This window comes from Schistocerca nitens, chromosome 3 (genome assembly GCF_023898315.1).
Source record: "Schistocerca nitens isolate TAMUIC-IGC-003100 chromosome 3, iqSchNite1.1, whole genome shotgun sequence".
NCBI lineage: Eukaryota > Metazoa > Arthropoda > Insecta > Orthoptera > Acrididae > Schistocerca > Schistocerca nitens.
The window spans coordinates 766546847-766573089 of NC_064616.1; the positions used below are offsets into that span (position 1 = coordinate 766546847).

Here is a 26243-nt window from a genome sequence, read left to right on the forward strand (position 1 = left end):
TTTGGGGCTGGATGAAGCGTCGTCTCACGCGGTCTGCACGTCCAGCACGAACGCTGGTCCAACTGAGGCGCCAGGTGGAAATGGCATGGCAAGCCGTTCCACAGGACTACATCCAGCATCTCTACGATCGTCTCCATGGGAGAATAGCAGCCTGCATTGCTGCGAAAAGTGGATATACACTGTACTAGTGCCGACATTGTGCATGCTCTGTTGCCTGTGTCTATGTGCCTGTGGTTCTGTCAGTGTGATCATGTGATGTATCTGACCCCAGGAATGTGTCAATAAAGTTTCCCCTTCCTGGGACAATGAATTCACGGTGTTCTTATTTCAATTTCCAGGAGTGTAGTAAAATGGCTCTAATAGAAATAATCATTCCCCAGAAATTATAAGTAATGGGACCATACTTCTAAAAGAAGACCAGTTTTTGCCAGATTTAGCTTGAGTGATCTGTTCTTTATAACAGATCCTTTGGAGTGCCATGGAAATGAAGACTTTGGCAATGATCTGACACTGTGCTAACCTAGAAATGTACACCAGCATCACTCTGACCCTGGAGTTTTTTTGTTTGTTACTCTGTGTGTGCTGCTGCACATACACAGTTCACTGCCACCAATGTAAATTCAGCATTGAGTGATACCTGGTAGAGTGTGGACATTTGAAGTTGAGACATTGTTGTTTAATTAATTTGACATAAATATTTTTTGAAAGGGCATTGTGACTTTAGTGTGCACATTGTGTAACTGTTCTGTTGATGAGTGTGGTTCATTTATATGAAAATGGCACATAGGAATGACATTTTACTGACACAAGATGGTACATGGGAACCATTGTTAGCAGAACTCAAGTGTGAAAGTGCCATGAGTGACTTTCGTGATGAAAGAGATTCTGAAGCTGATGCTCCTACAGCAATTACAGTCAATGGCGAAACTAATAAGTCTGCAGAATTTTCGGACGATGATGAAGTCCACAGTAAGAATGGTCATTGTTAATATTTGTGTAATATGTGCACTTCATTAAATGAATACCACCTTCATCTAATTAAACTGCAAATAAAGTCTTTAGAGCTGGATCACTTTCAAGTTTCTTCATTGAAAAGTTTCCATGAGCGTTTTTACTTAATTCGAATTTTGGATGCATTAATACTAATATTGTTTGCAAAAGTATGTGAGAGACATGAGATAAAATGAGTTTAATACATGATAGTCCAGTTTCAATTAAAATATTCTATTGACAGGAAATTTCTCCAGCAAATACTTGAGGGTCACTGTGACATAGGTGTACACTTTGTGTGGTAATTTCAAAGGTGTACACTATTTGAGTTAATAAAATGAAAGTGTTAAATAATCTGACTGAAAAAGGCATCAAGCCCAGAGGAGTAGAAGAAATAATTTGGAGAATATTGACATAGGTTTCCAAGATATATATAAACAGACTTTAATAAAGAATAAGGATTTTTAACAAAGTTTTTTTTTTTCATTTTTACCCCACAAATGTTGTACATAGCTGTTATTGATTGTATCATGAAACATACTACAGCAATATTAATTATCGAGTTGAAAGTATTGAAGTTATTGGTTAATCAGCTACATATTTATGTACAATATGGTTTGAGACAATAAATGAGATTTTCCCGCAAATGTTGAGGCCAGGCCCCTGCCCCTATTCTGTTGAGCACAAATTACACACAACTTATTTTTTCTTGCTAAAGAACCAGAGTGGAAAGTAACACACACAAAAAAATTAGACATGTAAAATAAGAACCAAACTAATATATAGGAAGTGTTCAGCAGTAGTTAGGGCACAGACAAATGCTTGAACACTGTAACTCAGCTTTTGAACTTGAGAATGGCAAAGCTTCTCAGTTTTCCAGCATACATTCTTAAAATGCATCCTCACATTTTTGTAAATTCATCCAAAGGAATTTATTTTGGAGTGAGAAGTTTCTGTGGCATATATCCTCACATACAGATGGATGGTCTAAAAGTTATATGAATTAATGAAATCTTTGCATGCTTTGAGTTATGTCAAATGCTTAAATTCCTGCATCCTTTCTGACGAGTACTGCATGACCAGTGTCAAGTTGTAACTGACTGTCATTTTGCTGATGTTCCCATCCTTAAAGAACCATACTATTGGCTGTGATATACTGGTGCCCATTTCACTGCCAAATCATGTGACATTTACATCTATACTCACTACACACACTTTTACTTTGACCTCATGTTGGATGTATCTCACAGTGTATGACCTTTATGGAAGAACTAGTCATCACCCAAGAGCTACCACCCACTACCCCTCTCCTTCCCACCCCCACAAAAAAAATCCCCAAGTAAAGCAAAACATTATTGGGCTGGTAGAGAGAAACAGAATATGAAATGCTAGCAAAAAAAAACATTATAAACATCACAGTTTGTATTAATATTATTTTCTTCAGAGTTAAATTTAATAGTCTTATTTAAAATATTACATTTTGACAGCTAACCCAAATGTTGCACATAACAATAGCCATAGTAAATCTCATGTTAATAACATGTTTGTATGAATGGTAGCTGCGATACACTTTTGAACAGGTTTTGAATAGAGGAACTGGATTACCAAATAAAATATATGCTGTATGCTGTTCATATTCTCATAATGAACAGAGTTGCAAGAAAGATAGTCATGTTTGTCAATGTTTCTGGTAGCTAAACAACGCTTGCTTGATGAAACTTCCTGGCAGATTAAAACAGTGTGCCGGACCGAGACTCGAACTTGGGACCTTTACCTTTCGCGGGCAAGTGCTCTACCAACTGAGCTACCCAAGCACGACTCATGCCCTGTCCTCACAACTTAATTCCACCAGTACCTTGTCTCCTACCTTCCAAACTTCCCGAGTTAGAGTCTCGGTCCAGCGCACAGTTTTAATCTGCCAGGAAGTTTCATATCAGCGCACACTCCTCTGTAGAGTGAAAATTTCATTCTAGAAACACTTGCTTGATATTTATTTTTTACTTATTATTTTTCTTTTGGACAAAAAGTTATTTTGGGTGGTAAAGATAAAAGGACACCATGTGAGAAGTACAAATGGTGTTCAGAAAGTTTTGCACAGTCTTTTTTATTTTTTGTGGGAGGAGAATGAAATTTTTTGTGAACGTACTTCGAAAATTTAGCTATACATTGAGCCTATTCAATGTAGCCTCCATCAGGTGTACTGCATCTGGCCCAACGTTCTTTCAATGATGTAAATGCACTTTGCTAAAATTCTGGGAATTGACTTTTACACCATTGCTTGACACAGGAAAGACGGTCATTCTCAGTATCAAATGTTTTACGTTGCAGGTGGGTCTTCAAATGACCAAAGAGGTAAAAATTAGATGGAGCCAAGTCCGGGCTGTAGGGAGGATGAGGAACAATTTTCCAACCCATTTTCATGATTTTCTCCTGTCTCACAAGGCCTGTATTGGGTTTGGCATTGTCATGGTGTAGTCTGATGAGCTGACCCTGAAGCTGTAGTCTGTGGGTCTTGATGGCATATTGCATCTTGAAAAAAGAGACAGCATTGGTCGTATATTTTTTACTATTGCAAAATCGATTTTCTGTCACTGAGTGACCATCTTCAGTGCTAGAAGTTAAAAATTTTTTCACATTACGATCAGAGAGTACAACATAGAAAATCACAATTACATCTGCATATGAACATAACACTTGTTGGAAACAAACCTATATTGTATAACTTAAATTGGGATGCACTGTTGTCACTAAGCTTACGGCAATCACATAGACTGAGGTCGCTGTTTACCTGCACTTGTTCAGCAGACCTCGGTGTGACGGGGCTTGACACGCCCTCTATGTGACATGTGTCATGTGAAGACATAGTATTATTGGTTTTGCGAATTATTAACACTAAATAACTCTTGTACTTTTGTGAATGGTGTAGTAATTCGGATTTAAAATGTACGTACAACATGGAGTCGCCAATCAATAAAATTTTGCCTAGCTGGGCTTGTGCAGCGTATTTTAAATACAAGAAGTTAAAAATCAAGCTGGCGATCACAAGTCAACATATCCAGTTCAACAAAGAGTGTATTAAGAAAAATGTTACCCCACGGTATGTACAGAGTTATTTTAATATACGAAGACAAATGTGCGCAGTGACAATGAAAAAATGCGAACTGGTTTTGATGAGAAGTGAAATTAGGAAACTGTTTTTTAAAAAAAGTGTTATTAATTCTCAACTGTTCAAAGCGCACGCCAATTTGGGTGAACTTGTCTCTCCTTTAATCTTAGATTTGCTACTCTCAAGAGTAAATGAGATTGTGTATAATGTAGTTAGTAAAGTAAGAGCGAAACATGTCAAAAAAATAGCTAAGCTAATGGGGCAAGGGAAAAGACAAATGTTAAATGGCGAACATAAATATAACTTCTATCCTAGAGTTAAAAATTTAACGGATATAGTATTTAATCAGGAAGAAAAGGAATTTTTGAATAAAGGTTTAAAGTACAACATACATAAACAATTAGATAGGAGGGCAATTAAGAAGACACTAGTGCAGGTAAAATTTGGGATGGATAGTTGTAAAATAAGTAAGGTAGAACAGAATAAAATGGCTGTAGCGCTAGAAAAGCTATTAAAGAAGGAGGTAGAAAAAGAAAATAACCAAAACAGGAGGGACCATTTGACAGTGAAAAGTTTGAATAATAAATTACAAGAAAGTAATGCAATTGTCACACAGGCAGACAAAGGGAATTCTGTTATTATTGTTACGAAAGAAATGTATGTAGAAAAAACTTTACAATTTTTTCAAGAAAACGGTATTACATCAATTGCGAGAGACCCAACGAATGAGATCCAAAGAAAGTTAAATGAAAAACTTAAATCACTTTCAAATATAATAACCCCTCGTGAGATACAGTATCTCAAGATAATGAATCCAAAAATTCCTAAGTTACGATCACAATTCAAGGTTCATAAGCAATCTAATCCCGTTAGACCGATAGTTGATGGGAGAGGGGGCCCGTTGGTGAATATTGCGAAAAAATGTAACTATTTTGAATAAACATTATAAATTTGTGCAACAGTTCTCAATTAAAAATAGTACCCAATTAGTAGAGAAAATAAAAGATATACCTATTACAGACACTATGACGTTTCTTTCGCTGGACATTGTCAATTTATATACGAATATCCCGATTGATGAAACAATACAAATTATTGACGCTAATTTCAGAAACCACAGTAATATGTCCAGCGTGGAAATAAAAGAGTTCATAGAATTATTATCATTCTGCTTAAAATATAACTACTTCACATTTAACGATAAATTTTATGTCCAAAAAGACGGACTCAGCATGGGAAACTCTGTATCAGGGATTATGGCAGACATCTTTATTAACTATCTTGAATTGAAATTACTAAAAGATTTTCCAAGAGTAGCTAAAAAGATCGTATACTACTATAGATATGTAGACGACACGCTATTGCTTATTAATGGTAGTCAATCTGATATTGACGAAGTCGTCAGTACATTTAATAGCTTACACAACAAAATTGCTTTCACAGTTGAAAAAGAACAGAATGGAGTCATTAATTTTTTAGACCTAACCATTGGAAGGGAAAATGGAAAACATACATTTGACATTTACAGAAAATCAACATTCACAGATATCATCTTAGATTATCGTTCACAACACCCAGACCAACACAAAAAATCGTTTTTCCACTTTGCATTTCATCGTATGTTCCGATTACCATTATCTAATGAAAACCATGAGAAAGAGTTAAACATAGTTAAACAAATTGCAAGAAATAATAATTACCCGTTGAAATATGTCATGAACATTTATGAGATGACATCCAAAAAATATAGTAAAGACAATTTAAGGCGGAATGAGACAAGCGAAACTAAAAATCAAAAATTTATCACATTGCCTTTCTATGGTCCCATTAGCAATAAAATTGCCAGTGTATTCAAGAAGAGAAATATTAATATAGGTTTCTAGACGGCGAACAGACTGGGCGCGCTTTTATGGAATAACATTCATGAACGCAAAGTCTTACATGAATCAGGTGTTTACAAACTTATGTGTGCCACGTATAATGCAGGTTACATAGGGCAAACCGGACGAAAATTAGAAACAAGGTTCCGTGAGCACGTTGCACTTGAGAGGAAAGATATTGCTGAAAAATCGAATTTCGCAGCCCATCTGGTAGCAACTGGTCATACAACTCCAGATTTGACATCGCAATTGAAGTTGTTGCACAAGGGTAAAAAAGGTCGCCTTCTCGACCTTATGGAAGAGATGGAGATATTTTGTCATAATAAAGCTCCAGATATCGCGCTACTCAACGAGCAAACGATATCGAGAAGCACACATTTTTGGGAATGCTTCTCCAATTTCCTATGAAATAAAGTCAACTTGTGGTCAATTATCACAATTTGCAATTCATAGTCAGCTGCTTGTTATCCCTTATATACAACGCCTCAGTCATAGTCGCTACGAGAACACGTATAATGGCCGTTATTTCAACTATCTCAACACATTGACACACATGTTTTCAGTTTGTTTTAATAACATTACTGATTTCGGTTTTTTAAAAGATGCTTATTTCTTTTTTGTTCTGTAATTTACAGAACTTATGGACACCTACTGAACATAATTTTACTATAGTCGACATCTCGTAGGCGTTGACACAAAATAATACAAGCCGGTTATCACTTTACGTAATTATTTTTAATGTATGTTAACAATTCCTTTGCTATTTGAATAAGTGCCGGATATCGTGCATAGTCTGTTTAATTTCTCTAAAGTACGATGTACATTTTGGTATAAGTGACACTATTACTTGTCCTTCCTCATGATGGTTTCTTGATGATTGATGTATACTACTTGTTCGCACCTTATATTTGCACGGCATTTTAATTATTAAGTAACGGCAGTTTCGTACTGTTATTATTTTTTATATATTTGACTTCTTGGTATTAACGTTATTATTTTTTATATATTTGACTCCTTGGTATTAACGTTTGTTACATAAATTACGAATGTTGTACTTATGACTTCCCACGCCAGATGGTGGGTGTTATGTTTTTTAAGAAAGACCTGTGTTGCGCCTCTTTTTATGTTGTTCATTTATTATTCTTTGGCATTATCTTTTGCTTTTATATGTTCTGCACTCTAACAACTTATCATCGATCTATTTTATGTTTTATAGTTTATAAAAAATAATACGCAAATGTATTTTAGATATTCTCCTGCGTCTACTATGTGTTGTACGTACATTTTAAATCTGAATTACTACACCATTCACAAAAGTACAAGAGTTATTTAGTGTTAATAATTCGCAAAACCAATAATACTATGTCTTCACATGACACTTGTCACACAGAGGGCGTGTCAAGCCCCGTCACACCGAGGTCTGCTGAACAAGTGCAGGTAAACAGCGACCTCAGTCTATGTGATTGCCGTAAGCTTAGTGACAACAGTGCATCCCAATTTAAGTTATATAATATAGGTTTGTTTCCAACAAGTGTTATGTTCATATGCAGATGTAATTGTGGTTTTCTATGTTGTACTCTCTGATCGTAATGTGAAAAAATTTTTAACTTCTAGCACTGAAGATGGTCACTCAGTGACAGAAAATAGATTTTGCAATAGTAAAAAATATACGACCAATGCTGTCTCTTTTTTCAAGTATACCTGTTATCTGGTCGTAGTGCACAAGACAACATGGAGTTGCCAATCAATATTGCATCTTGTCCAGTGACTAACAGTTATGGTCCCAGTGAATTGTGGAGCTAGGTTCCAAAAAGTCAGTGAAAATGACACAACCCTGATCCCAGAAGGAGCCCATCACCTTTCGGCCTGCTGGTTATGAAAGTCTTGGTTTCTTCTTCTGAGGGAACCCGGATAACGCCACTCCATGGATTGGGTTTTGCTCTAAGGTTCGGACAAAAACCACCATGTTTCATCCTGGGTAATTACGCTGTCGAAACACTGTTTCCACCCTTCAGTAAAGGTCTTCATGAGACCGTCGCACACATTCTTCCTCATCGTTTGCATTTCTCTTGTCAGTAATCTAGGCATCCAAGGTGCATAGATTTTTCTGTACTCTAGTGACTGTACTAGTGATACCACACTACCAAATGACAAATGAGTCATTTCAGCAAACTGAATTGTTTGGATGATTTGTTCAATGGTCTCCTTATTCACATCACTCACTGCCATCGATGGTCTAGCGCATCGTTGATTGTCCAGTAGAGAGAAATCACCTTCTTTAAACCTTTGCAACAACCGTTGGATACTGCTGTGATCCACTGTGCTGTCATAAACAGGGAGCAACTTCCTGTGAATCAATGTGGCAGAGTCATCACCGATCTTGAAGAGGAACTCCATCACCGACCATTGTCGCAACCTGACATCTACTTCACGGTCCATTATGGCTCGCCTGTAAATAAAAGAAAATACTTTCATATACCAACTTACAGCTAAATGTTCCAAGTATGTTCACAAAAAATTTCATTCTCCTCCTGCAAAAAAATAAAAAAAATTAGAGACGACTGTGCAAAACTTCTTGAATGCCCTTTGTACTATAAAAAGTTAGAAACTGCGTGAGTGAACTGTGTAACAGTTATTTCTTTTCTGTCTCGGATGTTTTTTTACACACATCTTCAGTGCCCGGCTTCTTTTCCACGCCCTTACAGTAATGTTAAATGGCTTTCATTTGTAGCAGCTCCTAAGGAAAGTGGGCGTTACTCCATTGCACTGTAATAGTCTTCACATGCACTAATTTTAACTGGCTGCAGCAGACAAATGTGTGTTAATTTAGCACTGTTAATACTGCATGGAGTTCATCAGCATGTGTCTCCATGCGCATCAGTGCAATAACTCTTTCTAATACCTGTCATAGTATTGCTGTTCCAGAAAACATCAATGTTGATAGTCTTATCTCTGCAGTGCAATTGACATTTCACCTTAGTGAACAGAGAGTGATTGTGACGATGATAATGATGCACAAGCATAATGAATGATTGTAGATAACTACTAATTGTTGGTCGCTTATTTTCAATGTCGCCCACAGAAAAAAGTTTTTGTTAAACATGAGAACTTCAGTTTGTTGATTTAGTGCTTATTCAATGGAAACACATATTGGATTTTGAATCATATTTAATTACCAGAGATGTCTAAAGATAAAGCAGTAAAATAAAACCATCATTCATTGCTCAGAGAAATGCATTGAAAGTTTAATAAATGGGTCACAGAATTTGCCAGCAGAGAATATCTGTATGCTGATAAATGTGCAATAAGCACATTTGCTTCTTGGAGACAAAAGAAGCATGTATGTATGTATGTATGTATGTATGTTGCATTTAGTGTAGAGAGTTACACTTCAATCTATCCATGCTATTGTGTAAAATCATTTGACTTCTGTCTGAAACTTTCAACCTCTAGATTTGTTCTTATAAGATCATGATTTATTGTAAACTATAGTTGTAAATATTATGTTTCTTTTTGTTTATTTCAGTATTGAAACAAAGAACTGTTTCCTTAAAATTTAATGATTTGATAATATGATAAACCTATGAAATAAGTCATTGACTGTTGCAACATTTTTAAGAGACTTCATTAAAAGGTTTTTCAGAAATGCAACATTAATAGCAGAATTATTAATATCTGTGATTCATGTAAGCCTTACAGTTTATTATTTTTATTACAAGCATTATGTTATCTAAGTATTTGCAATCTCAAAATTTGTTAGCACATGTAAAAGTTTGTTTTGCTTCTTTAACTTTTTCCCCTCAATGAATTAGCATTACAGATTCTCTCTATCTAGAATTTGTATAACATGATCTACAAGCTAGTTCAACTGTGCAATTTCTCACTTCATTTTTGTAGTACTTCCCATACACAGGAAGTCGTATTCATCTTGATGACCTCAAGTAACAATGTGTTCAGAAGAGAAATAAAAAATACATTGAGCAAATATTTTTTAGCTACCAGGTGGACATTAACTGATATCATTGCCATTCTTGTAACAGTGTTCATTATAGACATGAAGAACACTATGTCTTTTCTAAATAACATCCTATATTTTTTTATTCTATAATCTGCTTCCTCTCCTCAAGTCGTGTTCAAAAACACAGCATATCATTCACAGAAATGAAACTCCTGCACAAGAATATAGTGAAGTTACCTGGGGCTAATGTAACTCACCCACATGCTGGAGTTAACAGTAAACAAATGGAACTGAAAGACAGTTGACTGAGTGGCCAGTATGCATTTGTGTTATATTTCCATTAGTTCACTGTCAACTTCAGTAAATGGATGAGCTGCTTTACCCCAGATACCTTCATTGTATGCCAGTGGATGAGAGTTGGTCACTTCTGTGTTCCATTTTCAATAACTTCATGTTTACATGGCTGGTGTACTGCAGTACAGTTTTGAACAGGTTTTGAGGATAGGAAGTGGATTACAAAATAAAAAAGAATAGGATGCTATTGGAAAAAGACATACTGCTATTCATATCCGTGTAATGAACAAAGTGGCCTTTCCTGTCATCATGCAGGTAAATGTCCTGATAGCTAAACACCATTTGCTTGATACTTTTTTTTTATTTATTTCTCTTCCACAGAAAAAAGTTATTGTGCTTAAACTAATTGTGACACCCTGTATATCTTAGAATGTTCTCTCAGAAGGGTGAGTTAAAATGTTTGAATCTTATTCTAATTAATCAGCATAAAGAAACTATGTTTACAGTTCATAGAATTAATTTTTGTTCTGCAGTGCAATGTGCAATGTGTGCCGATTTGAAGTTTCCTGACAGATTAAAACTGTGAGTTTGTAAAATACTTGCCCATGAAAGTCTTAAGTCCCAGTTTCAAGTGCTCATCCAGCACTGCTCATTGCAGTGGTATTTGTAATATTTTGATTGATTTTGTTCACGTTATACATGCCCATCCACGATGTTTCATATGATTCGCTGCCCCCCATTAAAATTATTTTGAAAGATTAGTTTTGCTTTATTAATTACTGTAACATTTGTACCATAAATAATTTGTTTTGTTTTATAACAGAGGACTTTTATTATTTTCAGAGCTCTGCATACGAATCTATATATGAACCTATTAATCCGCGGCCACCGAGCCAGATGTCATCTCGTTCCAACTATTCTTTGTATGCTCCTTACATGAGTGGCTCACAAAACAAATCAGATGAAGCAAATACAGCACCTTCATTAGGAAAGGAAGCAGAAGTTGATGCTTTGACTAATTTACTAGTTCAATCCATGCACGATTCCTCAGATCCCGATGACATATATGGTAATTTACATATTTTTTTAAATTTAAACACTTACTTTTTGTCTTTGCCACAAAGTATTTGAAGATGCTGATCTGAGAAAAGTTATATTAGCGTATGTTACTATACTGTAATTGGACTATGTAAACAGAAAGGGGTAATCACAAAAGGGGGTTATCATGCTGATTGTAACTTAATGAATTACGTAATGCCGAACATTCAGATATAAAGATTTCCTCTTTTATGGAAGATTATTGGAGTTGCAGAAAAAAGATGCATATAAAATATGGAGCAGGCAGAAATGACAAATAACTCTGTATGTAAGGTATTTTTACTAGATTCACCCAGACCCTGAACCTCAACTCTCCAACCATTAGTAACACCAGAACACAGTGTGTCTGTACTTTTGCTCCTCGAGATTTGAGTGAGGATAATAGCTGCTACAAATACTCAAATGGTGTAGGTATTCAGAATCGCGGGGCTTGTAAAAATTAGTGTGTAAAAGAGCTGCAGGTTTCAGATCGAGAGTTCTAAAGCGGTGTGCAATATTTGGATTAGATTATCATACAGAAACCTTATTAATGATATTGTCATTGTACTGTAATTGCGGTAATGAAATCATTGTTTTAAAGTTTATTATTATTATTATTATTATTATTATTATTATTATTATTATTATTATTAAAATCAGTGATAAACTAAAAATTCTTGTTGATGACAGTGGGTTTAATAAGTATCCTGGAGAAGCAGGCTGCTTCAAGGTTCCCTCACATTCCACTGCAAATTTTTATTGTTCTTACAGCAAACACATGCGCGTGCACACACAGTGAAATGTTTCGTTAGTGTGACAGCCAAATAGTTTGAGATACTTGTAAAGCTTTTTTATTCCACAGTTATATAAATTTTATGTTAATTTGTAAACATTTAGGAGTAAGGAGATGACTCGCTGAATAGCGGAAGTGTTGAGTTATTGACAGTCCCACAAAAAATAGAATGAAAACTTTGCTAGGTTTCCTGTGCATCCACATTGTGCCCAGGTGTGTGTGTTGGGGGAGGGGGAGGGGGGGGCAGGCATGCACTTGCAGGCACGCACTTGCAAAAAAAAAAAAAAAAATAATGGAAGATACTTTATTTTATCAAAAACAGCTTTCTAGTATGTTGAAACACACAAGAAACTGGTGGTAGGTGGTATTTTTCTGGAAATTTTCTGTAGGGACTAGGGACAGCTGTTGCAAGAGAAAGCTGCTAAACAGTCCAAAACAAGTTTTAAATAGACTCCCTTTTCCCCTTCAGGACTATTTCAATTGTATTGCATTTCATATTGATGGTGAAGTATGCTGCTTATAGAATAGTGCTGGGGATCCACTGGCAACCTTCTGTCCCAGCCATTTTGAAGATACTAATAACTGTGGCATCACGTGTACTGCATTCTTCCACTTACTGAAACGTGAATAGTTTTGTCTCGCACATTTCAGCTAAGATGCCCCTACCCTCTCTAGTAATATGCTCTCATGAGTGGGTGTGCTGTGGAGATGGGTGCTTATAGTATGATTTTACCATTTTTCCACTTACACCTGAAGGCATATTGTGTTGCATGTTCAGAGTATGTCGTATTGTTATGGGATCTTTGTGTTATTTCAAACTCAAAAGCTAGCAGTGTAGCAAAGTTCTGTGTTTTGCCGGGTGTCTAAGACTTCATGAAAAGAATTACATAATTTGTGAAGTTGGTTGAAACTTTGGACACAGTTGATTGCTTGAATAGTGGGCCATTCGCTTCTTATATGGGACCAGATCATGGGTATACTGCCTTTATTTCAGTACATGTGATCATTTTTAATAATTAAGTCTCCAAAAATGTAAACACATTTATTTTCTCACAAGTAGTTATAAATTGTCTGAGTAGGTATGTCAGTATGGTAATGAATCCTAGTGTCATTTAGTCTATTACAATTGACTCAAACCTTTTTGTTTCTTTGTGTTGAAGCTAGTAATTATGGGTACAGCTGCATTCCTCAAAGTGGTTCTATGTTTAATAAAAGGTACCAAATGTATTGGGGGGGGGGGGGGGGGCAATAACAATATTCTCTTAAGAATTTAATCAGGAAAAGCTCTTTAGCCTGTTAGGAAATAAACACGATTACCGTCAGTTAAGTGAAAGAATGTGTAATAGGTAAGTAATAACTCCTTTTGGTTTCCTACCCTGAGTTTTGCAAACGTCTTTGTAATTTTGAGATGAATAACACAGCATTTACAATTTTGTGTTTTTATTTTGAAATGTAATTAAAAACTTACTGCTCACTTTATTTCTGCTGAAGGTTGACTATAGCTTTTGCATGTTGTTTACAATTTTCTTTATAGTGTTATAAATGTTTTTGTAGGTGTGTGTACAGCCTGTGGACAAAAGGTGGTGGGAGAAGGATCTGGATGTACAGCCATGGACCAAGTGTACCACATTTCATGCTTCACATGTCAGCACTGTGCAATCCAGTTACAAGGAAAACCTTTTTATGCTCTTGATGGGAAACCATATTGCGAAGAAGATTATTTGGTGAGTTCGGCTAGGTTTAGTTCAATGTTGAAGCCACAGGATTTATGAAATGACCTTGTTCATCTCTAACATCTCTCAGCCCATCTCCATGGCATGTGCTGTTCATATGGAAGTCAAACATCCTTCAGTTCAGCTTATAAATTCTGTCAATTAAGTCAGGAGTCATTGCAAGTGACTCAGTGCTCTCTATTTCACCATGCTCAGCAACCAAGCCTTAATTGCATTATGTGGTCTGAATGGGTGAACATTATGGGCAAAATCTGATCACACTTTGTGGGTATTGTGTATACCAATTGGGCAACATCGCATCCTCAAAAATAAGATAGTGATGTGCATTGGAGGTACTGTCAATACAAGGAATCATGTGAACCGGATTGCTGGTTTCTACCTCCAGAACAAGGCAAAAATGTGACCACTATATGTGGAGTTTAACTATGTGCCGCAAAGTATATAGGGTGCCAGAAACATTTGGAAAAATCTGTAAAGGTGTTGCAGATTAGGCTGTGCTGAGAGAGAATTGTTAAGCAAAAATTCGATATGTTGCAGTGTTTCTGAGTTAATTAGCATCAAAATTATCCAATCAGGCCATTGTATGTGCAAATTCAAGCAGTCGACCAGATTTAGTGTCAGTTGTTGTCATAGCATAGATGATAGTGCACGAGACGGCTGAGCTTTTGGTTTGGGTTCATTGGTTGGTTTGGGGGATTTAAGGGCCCAGACTGCGACGGTCATCGGTCCCTTGGGTTCATTCCGTACTGCTGTTCCATGTATAGGTTTTGTATAGCTCTCTTGTTTGGTTTTAGGAAATCAAATGAAGAAGACACTTGGCAACACCATCACTGGTGAGCCGCTTGACTTTGTGCATACAGTGGCATGATTGGCTAATTTCAATGCTCATTACCTCATAAATGGCGCAACATATTGAATTTTTTTAATTATTAGTTATCTTTCAGTGCAGCCTTAAAAGCGTTTCGGGCTGTTTCTGACCACCCTGTATATTCACAATTTATGCACAGTTTTCTTGTACAAAATATATCAGGTAGTCATTGAAAGTTGTGTGTTTCCAGGACACTCATGTTCAGGTGTTAGAGGTGTCAAGCAAGATAAAATATTTTAAGGCCAGTCAAGCTTCCTTCAGGTGCCACTGGGTGCCGTCTCTTTAGTGAGGGAAGCAAATCTGGTATCAAGAGCTGCACAGCAGATAAATACAGGCTTTGAGATGGTAACCATAAAATAATTGTCTGTCAGTGCTGAAACACGTCATAAATAATTCTACTTACATTGGTCTTATTCATGATGGTATAATATATGCCTCAGTAGTATCATATGCTGAATATCCAAGCCTTAAAAAACTAACAGTCCAGTCCTTATGGTGCTGCGTTCCTATACAAAATGTTCAGAGTTAAGTGTGGCTTTGATATGCCCATACAGGACACCATTTTCACTCAAGGTAGTATTTATGTTACAACCTGCATCACACACTGTTAACATCCCTGGAACATGCTGAAAAACAAGAATTTTGTCATGTTGTGTAATGTTGTTAATGATGAGAATAGTTTTCTGTTACTTATTTTAAGAGTCTGTAATATCACTCACACTATGGCATGTGCCAGCAGTTATCACAACACAAAGTGAAATGAAAGTTGGACATCAAAACAGTTATATGTTTTAAGAGCTAGGTTAAATTTTCAGGAGTAGTTCATCAAGATTTTCGTATTGATGTGTGTTGCACATATTATACCAAACGTATGTTTAGACTTTCTCTTTACAAGATGTATCTTCCAGTAAAACTTAATTATCTGTGACCATTTCTGGAAAACCGTACCATAAGTTGAAATTTTTTTTTTCCATTGTCTATTCTGGTAGTCCTTGAAAAGACCACTGGTTGCATGAAAACTAGTTTACATTGAAAACTAAATTTTCTGTACATTTTATGCTTAATATTGGTTTTATTGAATTATGAGTAAATAATGTGCAAAGTATGGTAAAAAATTATGGTAATATTAAAGGGAATTTAGCTACTTCACTATGGATAGGAATACATTCAGTAGTTAAACAATTGAAACAGTGATTTGAAGCACGTTGTTAATTATTACTGTGCTTACAGAAAAACCATATTTTCATTGTATTAATCCACATCATCCCTGAAAAACAGCACTGAGTAAATTAAAATTCAACATACTGAGATTAGTGTTAGTCCTTGCATTATTAATTAATGACTAATCTCTTTATTTTTTTGCTCACATGTCATTCACTGCAGCTTTTCCATCTGTGACACAGTCGGTAATGTTTGACATTGAACAGAAGAGATCTTTTTGGAAAGAGAGAAAATATATTTGTATACACACACACACACACACACACACACACACACACACACACACACACACACCGAGAGAGAGAGAGAGAGAGAGAGAGAGAGAGAGAGAGCAGTTTCTGTTTCCACACTGCATCAGTTCAGTCTTATCTCGTGCTTCTAGTAATTCTGTTCTAAATGTTTGTATATTTCTTGAGCAGTAACTTGTGCGAGATGACTTTGTGGCATATTGATAGCCAGAAACAATTTTGTAGCAGTCCTCAGATTGCATCAAGCAACTTCTGGTGTATGTTATATTCATTCTTGGCTATATGGATGTATTTTCATGACAGGTAAGGACTGCTCTGTTGATTACAGATACAGAAGTATTTGGAAGACATGTTGGCCACAATTGACACATTCAGGCTGCTACCCTGGGGCACCTGAGACACAAACTGTGACACTTCTGGTGCCTACATGCTTGGCTGGGGTCCCTGACATTGCAGCACCATTAGATTCACTTGCCCTGTGTGCTCTGCATTTACTTAATATGAATGGCAAACAGTGGCAAGGTCACAAATCTCTGGAGTGAAAGCGAAAGTGAGTGCTGATGGCATGGCCGTCCCTTACACCTTGAAAGCAGGTTTGAGGTCTTGCCCGTTACTGAAAGTACGTCTGAGCCAGCACAGGATGCTGCATCTGTTGGAACAGGAATCAGTCTTCCTGAAAGTTCAGAAGAAGTGGAGAGGGTAGGCTTGTTGGTTGTTCAGAGCTCCAGCGTTCGATGGGTAATGGAAACCTTTTGGGAAGTAGCAGACAGGTCAGAAAGGCAGTGTCCACTTTGAATGCTTGTTGAGTGGGGTGGTTCCTTGTAGATGTAGAGAAGACTCTGCCAGTGGCTGTGGAGAATACTGGGTGCATATGGCTGCCTTCCATAACTCATGTCAGCGCCAATGACGCCTGCTGCCTGGGTCTGAGGCCAACTTTGGTTCGCACAGGCAGCTAGATGCAGTGGTGAAGACAACTACCCTGTGTGCAGGATGGAAACTAAAGTATCAGTTCGCAGCATCATTGCCAGAATCCATCATGTTCCTCTGGTTAGCAGCTAAGTGGAAGACTTAAACCAGGGTATCAGACAATTTTGTGACGATTTTGGTTGTGGATTTAATGATTTCTGCTATCAGGTGGAGAACTGTAGGATCTCTCGCAATAGGTCAGGCTTGCACAACACACTGGAAGTAGCAGCTAAGTACTAGAGTATATGTGGCATGCATTTCTTCTGATGTCAGAGGGAAGAACAGAAGCCTCAATAATTACAGAGAGAAGTATAATTTGGGATAAGTAAGTGATAAGTGTTACATGTGTGAAAAAGTATGGTCAGGAGCAGTAGCAGTGGAGTGTTTCTTGGAAAACCTGGAGAAAGTCATGTGCCACTTTCCTATTCTTGCTATCGTTTTAGGGTGAGATTACCACACCAAACCGGGTCGAGGCTGGACCACAATAGGACTGCTAAAGAGAGGTGTGGTTACACTTTGAAGAAGTGGGGTTTCTGTGATCATAGGTACTTTCGTGTGCTTGTAAAACCACATGATAAAGAAAAGGGTGATATTTCAACTTACCATCTGTAAACTGGGAGGCTGAACTGTTTGTGGTGGGTAATAGGACAGGGATCTATGTCAAATTGTTATAAACACTTTATTCAGAAATTGCATTCAAAAGTGAGTTGTAGAGCTGACTCGTGGGTACAGCACCTTAGATCTCATGGTTACAAACAGGCTTGATCTTTTCAACTCAGTTAACATAGAGTAGTGAATCAATAACCATAAGGCCATTATACCATCACTGAAATGGGTCTCAACAAGAATTTAGGATGCTATTTCTGCTTATTAAATGTGCCAAGGAATTGTTATGGGTAAATGGCCATAGTTCATGTATTATACTTGACACCTTAGACAGGTATGTCCTGAGCAATGTTGTTAGGGATAGGAAGGACCTGCCATGGTTTTGACAGCTGAGTTTAAAAGCAGAGAGAACTTTACTGCAGATTTAAATGTAGGCACAGACGTGTCAAAAACAAAAAGTGAACAAAGCTGAAAGTAGGCTTAGGAGAGCTGTGTGTGCAGTGGATTCAAAGAAAAATTCTGTATACTGATCTGACATAAAATAATTTTTACATTCAGTCAATAGACTGATCAAACCCATCCCTCCAGATGCTCAGTGACCACAACGCATTTAAACAGAGGATTACAGAGATGACCGAAATACTAAATTTCTTTTTCCAGAGCTGTTTCACCGAGGAAGATCATTCTGTGGTTCCTCCTTTCAGTCATTGTATGAATGTCAAAATGGCAAACATCAAAAGAAGTGACTACAGGATAGAAAATCATTTAAAATAACTCAAGAAAGGAAAGGTGACTGGGCCTGATGGGATACCTATATGACTCTACATAGGGTGCGCAAAAGAAATTGCACCCCTTCTGGCAGTTGTCTACTGTAGGTCACTTGAAGAACAAAGCATTCAAAATGAATGATTCTGAATACAGTAAATACATGCAGGCATTTATGAGACCTAGAAGCAGTGGGTACTGGCACCCAATATGATGCTGTGTACCTTGATTTCTGAAAGGCATTCATTACAGTTCCACCACACTGTCACCTAATGAACAAAAATGTGCATATGAAAAATCATATCAGCTTTCTTATGGGATTGAAGCGTTCCTTGCAAATGAATGTCATTTTTAACAGAGAGAAATCAGTAACTTTGGACGTACCCAAAGGAAGTGTTACAGGGTCATTGCTATTGACAATATTTAACTATTAGGTCATTTATAATGTCAGAAGCTCCATGAGGCTGTTCTTAAAACATGCTGTAGTAGAGGAGCCGCATTGCTAGAGAACTGTAGGGAACTGCAGGAAGATCTGCAGAGGTTCAACACTTTGTGCAGCGATTGGCGGTTGACCCACAACATAAACTGTTGTAATGTATTGCACATAAATGCACGGAAGAGGCATGTTATTGCATGATTACACAATTTTCAAATGGTTTCTAGAAGTAGTCACCAGAATATGCATATGGATTGATTCAAAGTGGAATGATCACATAAAACTAGTTGTATGATAGGCTGATACTGGACTGGGATTAATTGGAAGGACCCTCAGGAAGTGTAGTCCACCTAAAAAGGAAGTAGCTTAGAAAAACATCATTCAACCAGTACTTCAGTATTGAGACTGTTAAGAGATAGTATTGATGGGGGAAATAAAGAAGATCCAAGGAAGAGAGCAGCCATTTCATCAAACACTCGTTCAGTAAGCACGAAAGCATCAAAGAGATATTCACCAACCTCCAATTTCAGATGCCACAAGAGAGCATATGCATTATAATGTGGTTTACTGTCAAAATTGTGGGAGCATACATTCCTAGAACCGTTGTATTATTTGTTCCTTCATGTATTTTATGGAAAGACTGTGTGGGGAACAAAAGAAAGATAAGAGCTCACACAGCCATAAACTTAGAGAAAAGGGTAAACATAAACAGGAGACCCCAAGAGCGACCACCCAAAACTACCACACATAAGCAATATACACTACAAAAAGCTACTGGATGAGCAGGACAGAAATATAATTGTGCATATTAAGATGTCCGCAGCACACAAGTGCCACCATGGCACTATGTCTAAATATGTCCATAACATTTAGGGCTGAGTAGTCAGCTGAAGTAAACATACATAGAACACTGTCAGAAAGACAGGGTGATAAGTGTCAAGATGTGGTGGTGGTGGTCCGTATTTTGCATCTGTTGTGCTGATAGCTAATTTCCCCTTGTTATCTTATACTTCTTTGCATTCTGAATGTCTTTTAAAAACTAGACCTTTTTATATTTCAGAACACACTCGAAAAATGTTCTGTTTGCATGAAACCTATTTTGGACCGTATATTAAGAGCAACAGGAAAGCCATACCATCCACAATGCTTCACTTGCATAGTATGTGGGAAAAGTCTAGATGGTATCCCTTTCACAGTTGATGCAACAAATCAGATACACTGCATTGAAGATTTTCATAGGTAAGTAATATTATTTGTTGTCACACATAATCATAAAGTGACATTAGAAGAATTCTACCATTCACTTGAGTGATTGGTCTTTGATACATTTTGTCCAAGCCATTCGTATTGCTGTGTAAAGGCATAAGAAAGTTAATTGTTGAAGCTGCCTTAGTGAGGCATCAAAAATACTTGTTTTTATGCTGAACATCCTATTTTTATGTGCCAGAATGTTTCAGCATCTGTTAGCCATTCATGCTGTGGAGAGCACACTTTTGGATCTGTGCAACTTCGGCCTTGCATGTGTGTGTGAATTTATATACCATACAAGACTTTCATTCAATCACTTCCACTGTCACTTGAGTGTATTCAGAGATGAAACGTTTGTGCTATATTCCTTAATAATAAATATATTTAAAGTTCAGAGTGCTCTGTTGCTACATGTTTACTGACTATAAATAGGGAAAAAAATGTATAATATAGTGCCTAATGTAGTTTTTGACAGAGCAGCTTGCTCTGAATGATGGTGGCTTAAAATGTATTACAGTTTAAAATATATTATCTGATGATAAAATGGAGACAGGTTTCAAAAAGGCAACAAAAATTGGCACTGAGGAAACTTCAACCTGACATGTTGCCGTACAACACAACCTAGCAGAAACTACTCCTTTTCGTGCATTACACGGGGATTAACATCCTGAAACTACTTAGAAATTAGTAACCATACACTTCAAGAAAGTTCTCATGACATGGTAGGAAGCAGGCTGCAGAAAGGAACATACAGTTAGTTTGTGTATTAAGTGCCTGTGTTCACAATAGGTTGTCTGAGACTTAGGCTGCCCATACTGCTGCTAACACACATCATCTGACCTGCTACCTTAACTAACATCCCTATATAGTGGTGAACTAATGCACAATGCATCAGCTGCACATTGTTGAAATGTTAAAGTTTCAAACTTGATGATTTCTAGTTGTGCATTTACTGTAGTTCATAGATATTTGCATAAAACAGGTATCCTGCATATAAGTCATAATGGAGTTAGCCACCCTATGTTAGCCATGGAGCAGTGTTCCAGACTGTGTTGATACAAAGAGTTCTCTCACAATCTCAAATGCACCACTTAAGTCACTTGCTGTGTGGCTCCTTTGAAGGCACTCTCAATATTTGGTCAGGTGTTATTGATAGGATGCTGCTTGGGCCACACATTCCTTTTATGCAATTACCCACCCAGATAACTGCATGCTTTAGGAATGCTGCTTCTGGGATTTAGGGAGACACTTCAGTCCCAAATCAAATCTGTCCAGTGGATTAACAATGAGCCAGCCTTGATGTGGATTATAGGTGGTTTCCAACATCTGACTACATGAATATCCAGCTGGTATCCATGTCCCACCTCAGTTATGATACACAAACATATAAAAAATGTTCTCACATTTTCACATGGAACAACACTAGATGCCAACAGATTGGGTACACCAATTCAGTTCCTGGAGGGGGAAAAAGGATGGCAAACGGAAGGCTACCATCTGCTACTAACATTGTCAAGTCCACATTGACAGACACTGTGAAGATACAGGACAAGACTAGAATGAAGAAGATCCATTTCATAAAGTTATTTGGAAGTTTCTGTCAACAGTTCCTTAATGACTATGTGCTACACTTCTTTGAAGCTGTGCCACTGACGCCATGTAGTGACATCTGATATATACGCAGTGATACACACAGCAAAGTGGCAGTACGTCCAAGAAGTGCGACTGGCTCCTCACCCAGATTACTAGACACAATTCCAGTTGATTTGTGGGGTTACATGAAGGCACATACATATTCACTGAAAGTAGACAATCTAAATTCAAATGATCTCTGGCATTGTTTTCAGCATGCAAGATACAGCAGCTAATCTCACTGTGCTGCAGTGTGGGTGATTTAACACTTTCAGCACATACTACAACCTTGTAAACTTAAATAACCAAACCACTCCAGAAGACTAACGCAGCTATGTTCTGATGAGTACACTGGTTTATTTATAATTTTATGTACAAAACAGCTTGTGTGCATACACTACCATTTGAATGGGTTGAAGGTTTGCTCCAAATCAGTTCTGTTCTGTGGGTAGTTGTTCACGGTTATGCTGGTAAGTCCCTGCAATGTTGTTGCTGGTTTCAGTGCGCAGAATTATAGGGTGCTGAGGCTGTCACAGTATTAATACTGAAAACGTGTGTAATTTTTCTCCCATACTCCCAGTACCACCACTTATTAAGCAATTAATTACCTCATTTGGACCAAAACATGACCAGCTTGTCAGTCAGTTACGTTTCTAGCTCATTAAGTTGCACAGAATGTCAAGATATAAGTTCACACAATATGCACACCAGTAGTGGAAGCTGCCTAACTCTTGAGCAACCAACCAACCAAAAAGTGTTATTTGTAAATGTAATTACTTTTTGCATGCTATATTCTTAAGTGGTGTGTAAAGATTCCCAGACTTTAGACAAGTCATTAGCTTTACGTGCATTAAAAGTCAAATTTATATGGTTAAAAGCCAGATTTGCATATGTAAACATGAGAGAGAAAGTGTGTGGTCTAATACGAACATTGCTACTTTGTACAAGAAAGACTACAAGATATACTCACTATTGCAAAGAGAGCTAGACAGCACATTAAAGTTGGTGGTGCAGATTTGGAAACTAACTGAAAATGCATCTAAACATCAAGTAAGTGTGTTGTTACGATTTTTGTTAGGTTCCTATCATGTGTAGCACTTAGCTGTAATTACACATATAAGGAAATAAATTTCTGTAAAATGATGTACTACAGTACCGTGTTTGAAAGGTGTGAAAACCTGTGATACTCATAAAGTATGACCAGTTACGTAAGTTACTACAGACTGATTTACACATCCTGTTCACATAAATATTTGATATTGGTATTTTTTCATATAAGAATTTTTTGTGATTTATACAGGAAATTTGCACCACGATGCTGTGTCTGTGGTCTGCCTATCATGCCTGAACCTGGCCAAGATGAAACTGTTCGTGTGGTTGCTTTGGATCGAAGTTTCCATATAGCTTGTTACAAGTGTGAGGTATGTATGAAAACTCATCTGATTTGCAGTGACTGTGAAAATAAAATATCAAAAGTAGTAAACAAGTTTTGCTGTTTGCGCAGCAAAATAACTGATAGTGACCGAAGTATAGAGGGTGAAAAATGCAAATTGCCAATAGCAAGAAAAGTTTTTCCAAGACAGAGAAATTTAACAGTGAATGTAAATTTATGTTACAAAACCTTTTCTGTAGATATCTGTTGGGAACATTGTCTTGTGTGGTAGTGAAACATGAATGATAAACAGTTCACACAAGAAGAGAGCATTGTGAGGACATTGCACTGTGGCAGTTTTAGGTGGGGGATATTTTCAATGACTGTGGCATAAGATGCTGGTAGGCACGGTAGCCATTACCAAATTCTTGTTTACTCTGCTTTCCTGTGTGTTTTACGTTGCTCGTTTTCATTTATAATTCTGCAATGAGTGAAAAGACTAATCATGGTACATCATGGGATTCAAGTAAGATTCCCATGACACCAAAAAGGATTGTCAGTCCATATGACTCGTGAATCACTTATGCTTTCATAGAAGCACAGTACACTGATGTAGACTGCCAGCCCTGCAAAATTGAGATGGGGGCTTTCTCCACTGCACTTCTCATCTCCTGACAGCAGTCTAAGTTCTCAGTTGTGCTCACAGCCAACTGCCGTGTTAAAGTTTCCACGCTACAGCAGTTTTTCAAATACGGTGCTAACAGGCAAAAGCTGAAAATTAGATTGGTAGATCAGATAATGAAGGGTAACAAACAGAGCTTAAGAGAAATTTGTCATGACCTGATTAAAAGAAGGGTTATGTTGATAGGATGCATCCTGTGGCATCCAGGAATCTTCAGTTGGGTAATGGAGGGAAGTGCGTGTTAAAATTTTTGGGAGGAGACCATGGCTGAGCAATTGTAAGTGAACTCAAATCGATGTAGATTACATTAGTTATACAAAGATGAAGAGGCTTACATAGGGCGAACTAGTGTGGTGAGTTACTACAAACTTGTCTTCAGACCGAAGACAACAATGACAATAACAGTAGAAATACTGTGTTAGTGCGTACAGTAAAATCCAGAAAAGTACTGTACACTGGATAAAAAATTTCGATAATACCCACATCAATATTTAAATTTGGATCACATTCCATTGAGAATACAGCATATTATTTACAGGATAGCATTCAAGTTACTTGTTTGTGATTTGTATGGAAATTGCAGTGTAAGCACATTGGGGTATTGAAAGGCATTTATTTTCAAATGTTTGGTGCTAATTTAGTGAGGTATTTTTGAGAAAAACGGAAGTGGCCAGTTTAGATTGCATTGCTTGTGAAATGCCGCAAAGATCCCTTATCTTTATTTATTACCAGCAAAACCTTTGTATTTTAGAATGCTGCATGACTACTTCACTTATGCCAGTGAAATTAACATTCTTCTGTGTAGAAATACTATTTGGAGGATGTGTAACAAGTAATTTGTTTTTTGATGTTACTGATTAATAGCGTTGCTGGGCAGGTAAGGTTCCACTGTCATGGATTCATCCCCATTGTTAGCATTTGCAGATGACCGCCTTATTCACCCGACAGAGAATACACATTTACCAGATTCAGCAGCATTGTCACATCTGCCCCCTGCCCCCCAATCTCACTCCTGCCCCCTCCCTCGAGCCTTTACATCTCCCCCATTTTTAGTCTGCGAGTAGGCGACATTTCACGCCAAATCCCAGTGTCCTTCCTCTTGAACATTCTGAAACAAGCAATAGCTCTTCTGCTCAAACTCTGTAATGCAACTGTTATTATAATGATGTATAATAAGACAGACAAGTAACAGATTTAATATCTCAATGATGATGCCATACTAAAACCATATTGTTGTCATATCTGCAAATATGCTGCAGCGAGGTTGGTATGCTTCTGCAAATGTACTTCAGTTAATGTGGTATAATTTCAGTGACAACTTAAAATTCTCTTGGATACATATTTTTGGCTACAGGTGATAATAGAAAGCACATTGGAAAACCAATAGTCTGCCCCAACTAGTTCCCAACATTTAAAATTCATGTAGTGGTTAAATAGTGACGGAACAAGCTCATCTTCCAAGTTAGTCATTTCTCCAGTATTGTCAGTTTTTCGTGGAGAATAATTCAAATTAATAATTAAATGACATTTAAACTCGACAGAAGGGTGAAGGATCTATTGTTATTACCTTTAGTATGCTCACTTACTATCCTGAGTTTTTAAATGATGATTGCATTGACTCATATGGACACTCAGCATATAGGCTATATGTTTTACCTATGTATATTCTGATGACAGCTGCTAAATATTCCCTGCCTGTACATTTTGGAGAGACTATACAGCTTTTGTGTTTGGTGTGTCAGATGTTTCACAATGTAGAGTGGTAAAGTAAAATAAATCATAAATGTTCTCGTCCTCAAGTTTGATGGCAGATTGATACTTTTCAATTTCTGTGGAGCTTTTGTTGCTCAAAGTAGCATCCATTTTCTCCACGTTGTCAGTTTGCACAGGCAGGTACTTTTAACATTATGAAGTATACCTTTTACGTATCGGGTACCCTGATTCTCTGTAGGAGCCTGCTAAATTTCCTAAGGTCAGCATAGGACAGATAAATGGCCCTTGACCCTTTTTTTTTTTTTTTTTTTTTTTTTTTTTTTTTTTTTTTTTTTTTGTGCCTAGCCTTTCCACTAAGACAATGCTTTTGGCCTCAATTACCATTCAAAGTACCTATTTTTAGCACATTCATAGTCATAGTTTTCTCACAGTGTTCTCCTTCTCTGACACTGTGCAAGTTCTGTGAATCAGAGTACTCAAAACAACATTCCTGTGTAGTGGATGGCATGACGGTATGATCATTGATCCAGAATTTGTTGTGTGGGGGGGGATATTCTACACATGCCATGGCCATGAGATCTGTCTGCTCTGTTCTTAACTGACCCAAGGAAAGGTAGCTCCCCCGTTTTTCTTCACATTACACTATATGTTTTGT

General features: G+C 37.2%; 1 protein-coding gene across 2 annotated transcripts in view; it reads left to right on the forward strand.

Moving 5' to 3' along the window:
- The window catches only part of LOC126248763 (lipoma-preferred partner homolog), an 82728-nt gene that overhangs the window by 49622 nt on the left and 6863 nt on the right, over positions 1–26243 (forward strand). For both annotated transcript variants that reach the window (XM_049950117.1, XM_049950116.1), the window contains exons 6-9: positions 11072–11297; positions 13653–13822; positions 20002–20180; positions 23122–23242. In XM_049950117.1, coding sequence (XP_049806074.1) covers positions 11072–11297; positions 13653–13822; positions 20002–20180; positions 23122–23242 — 696 coding nt within the window. The remainder of the gene's footprint in view (positions 1–11071; positions 11298–13652; positions 13823–20001; positions 20181–23121; positions 23243–26243) is intronic.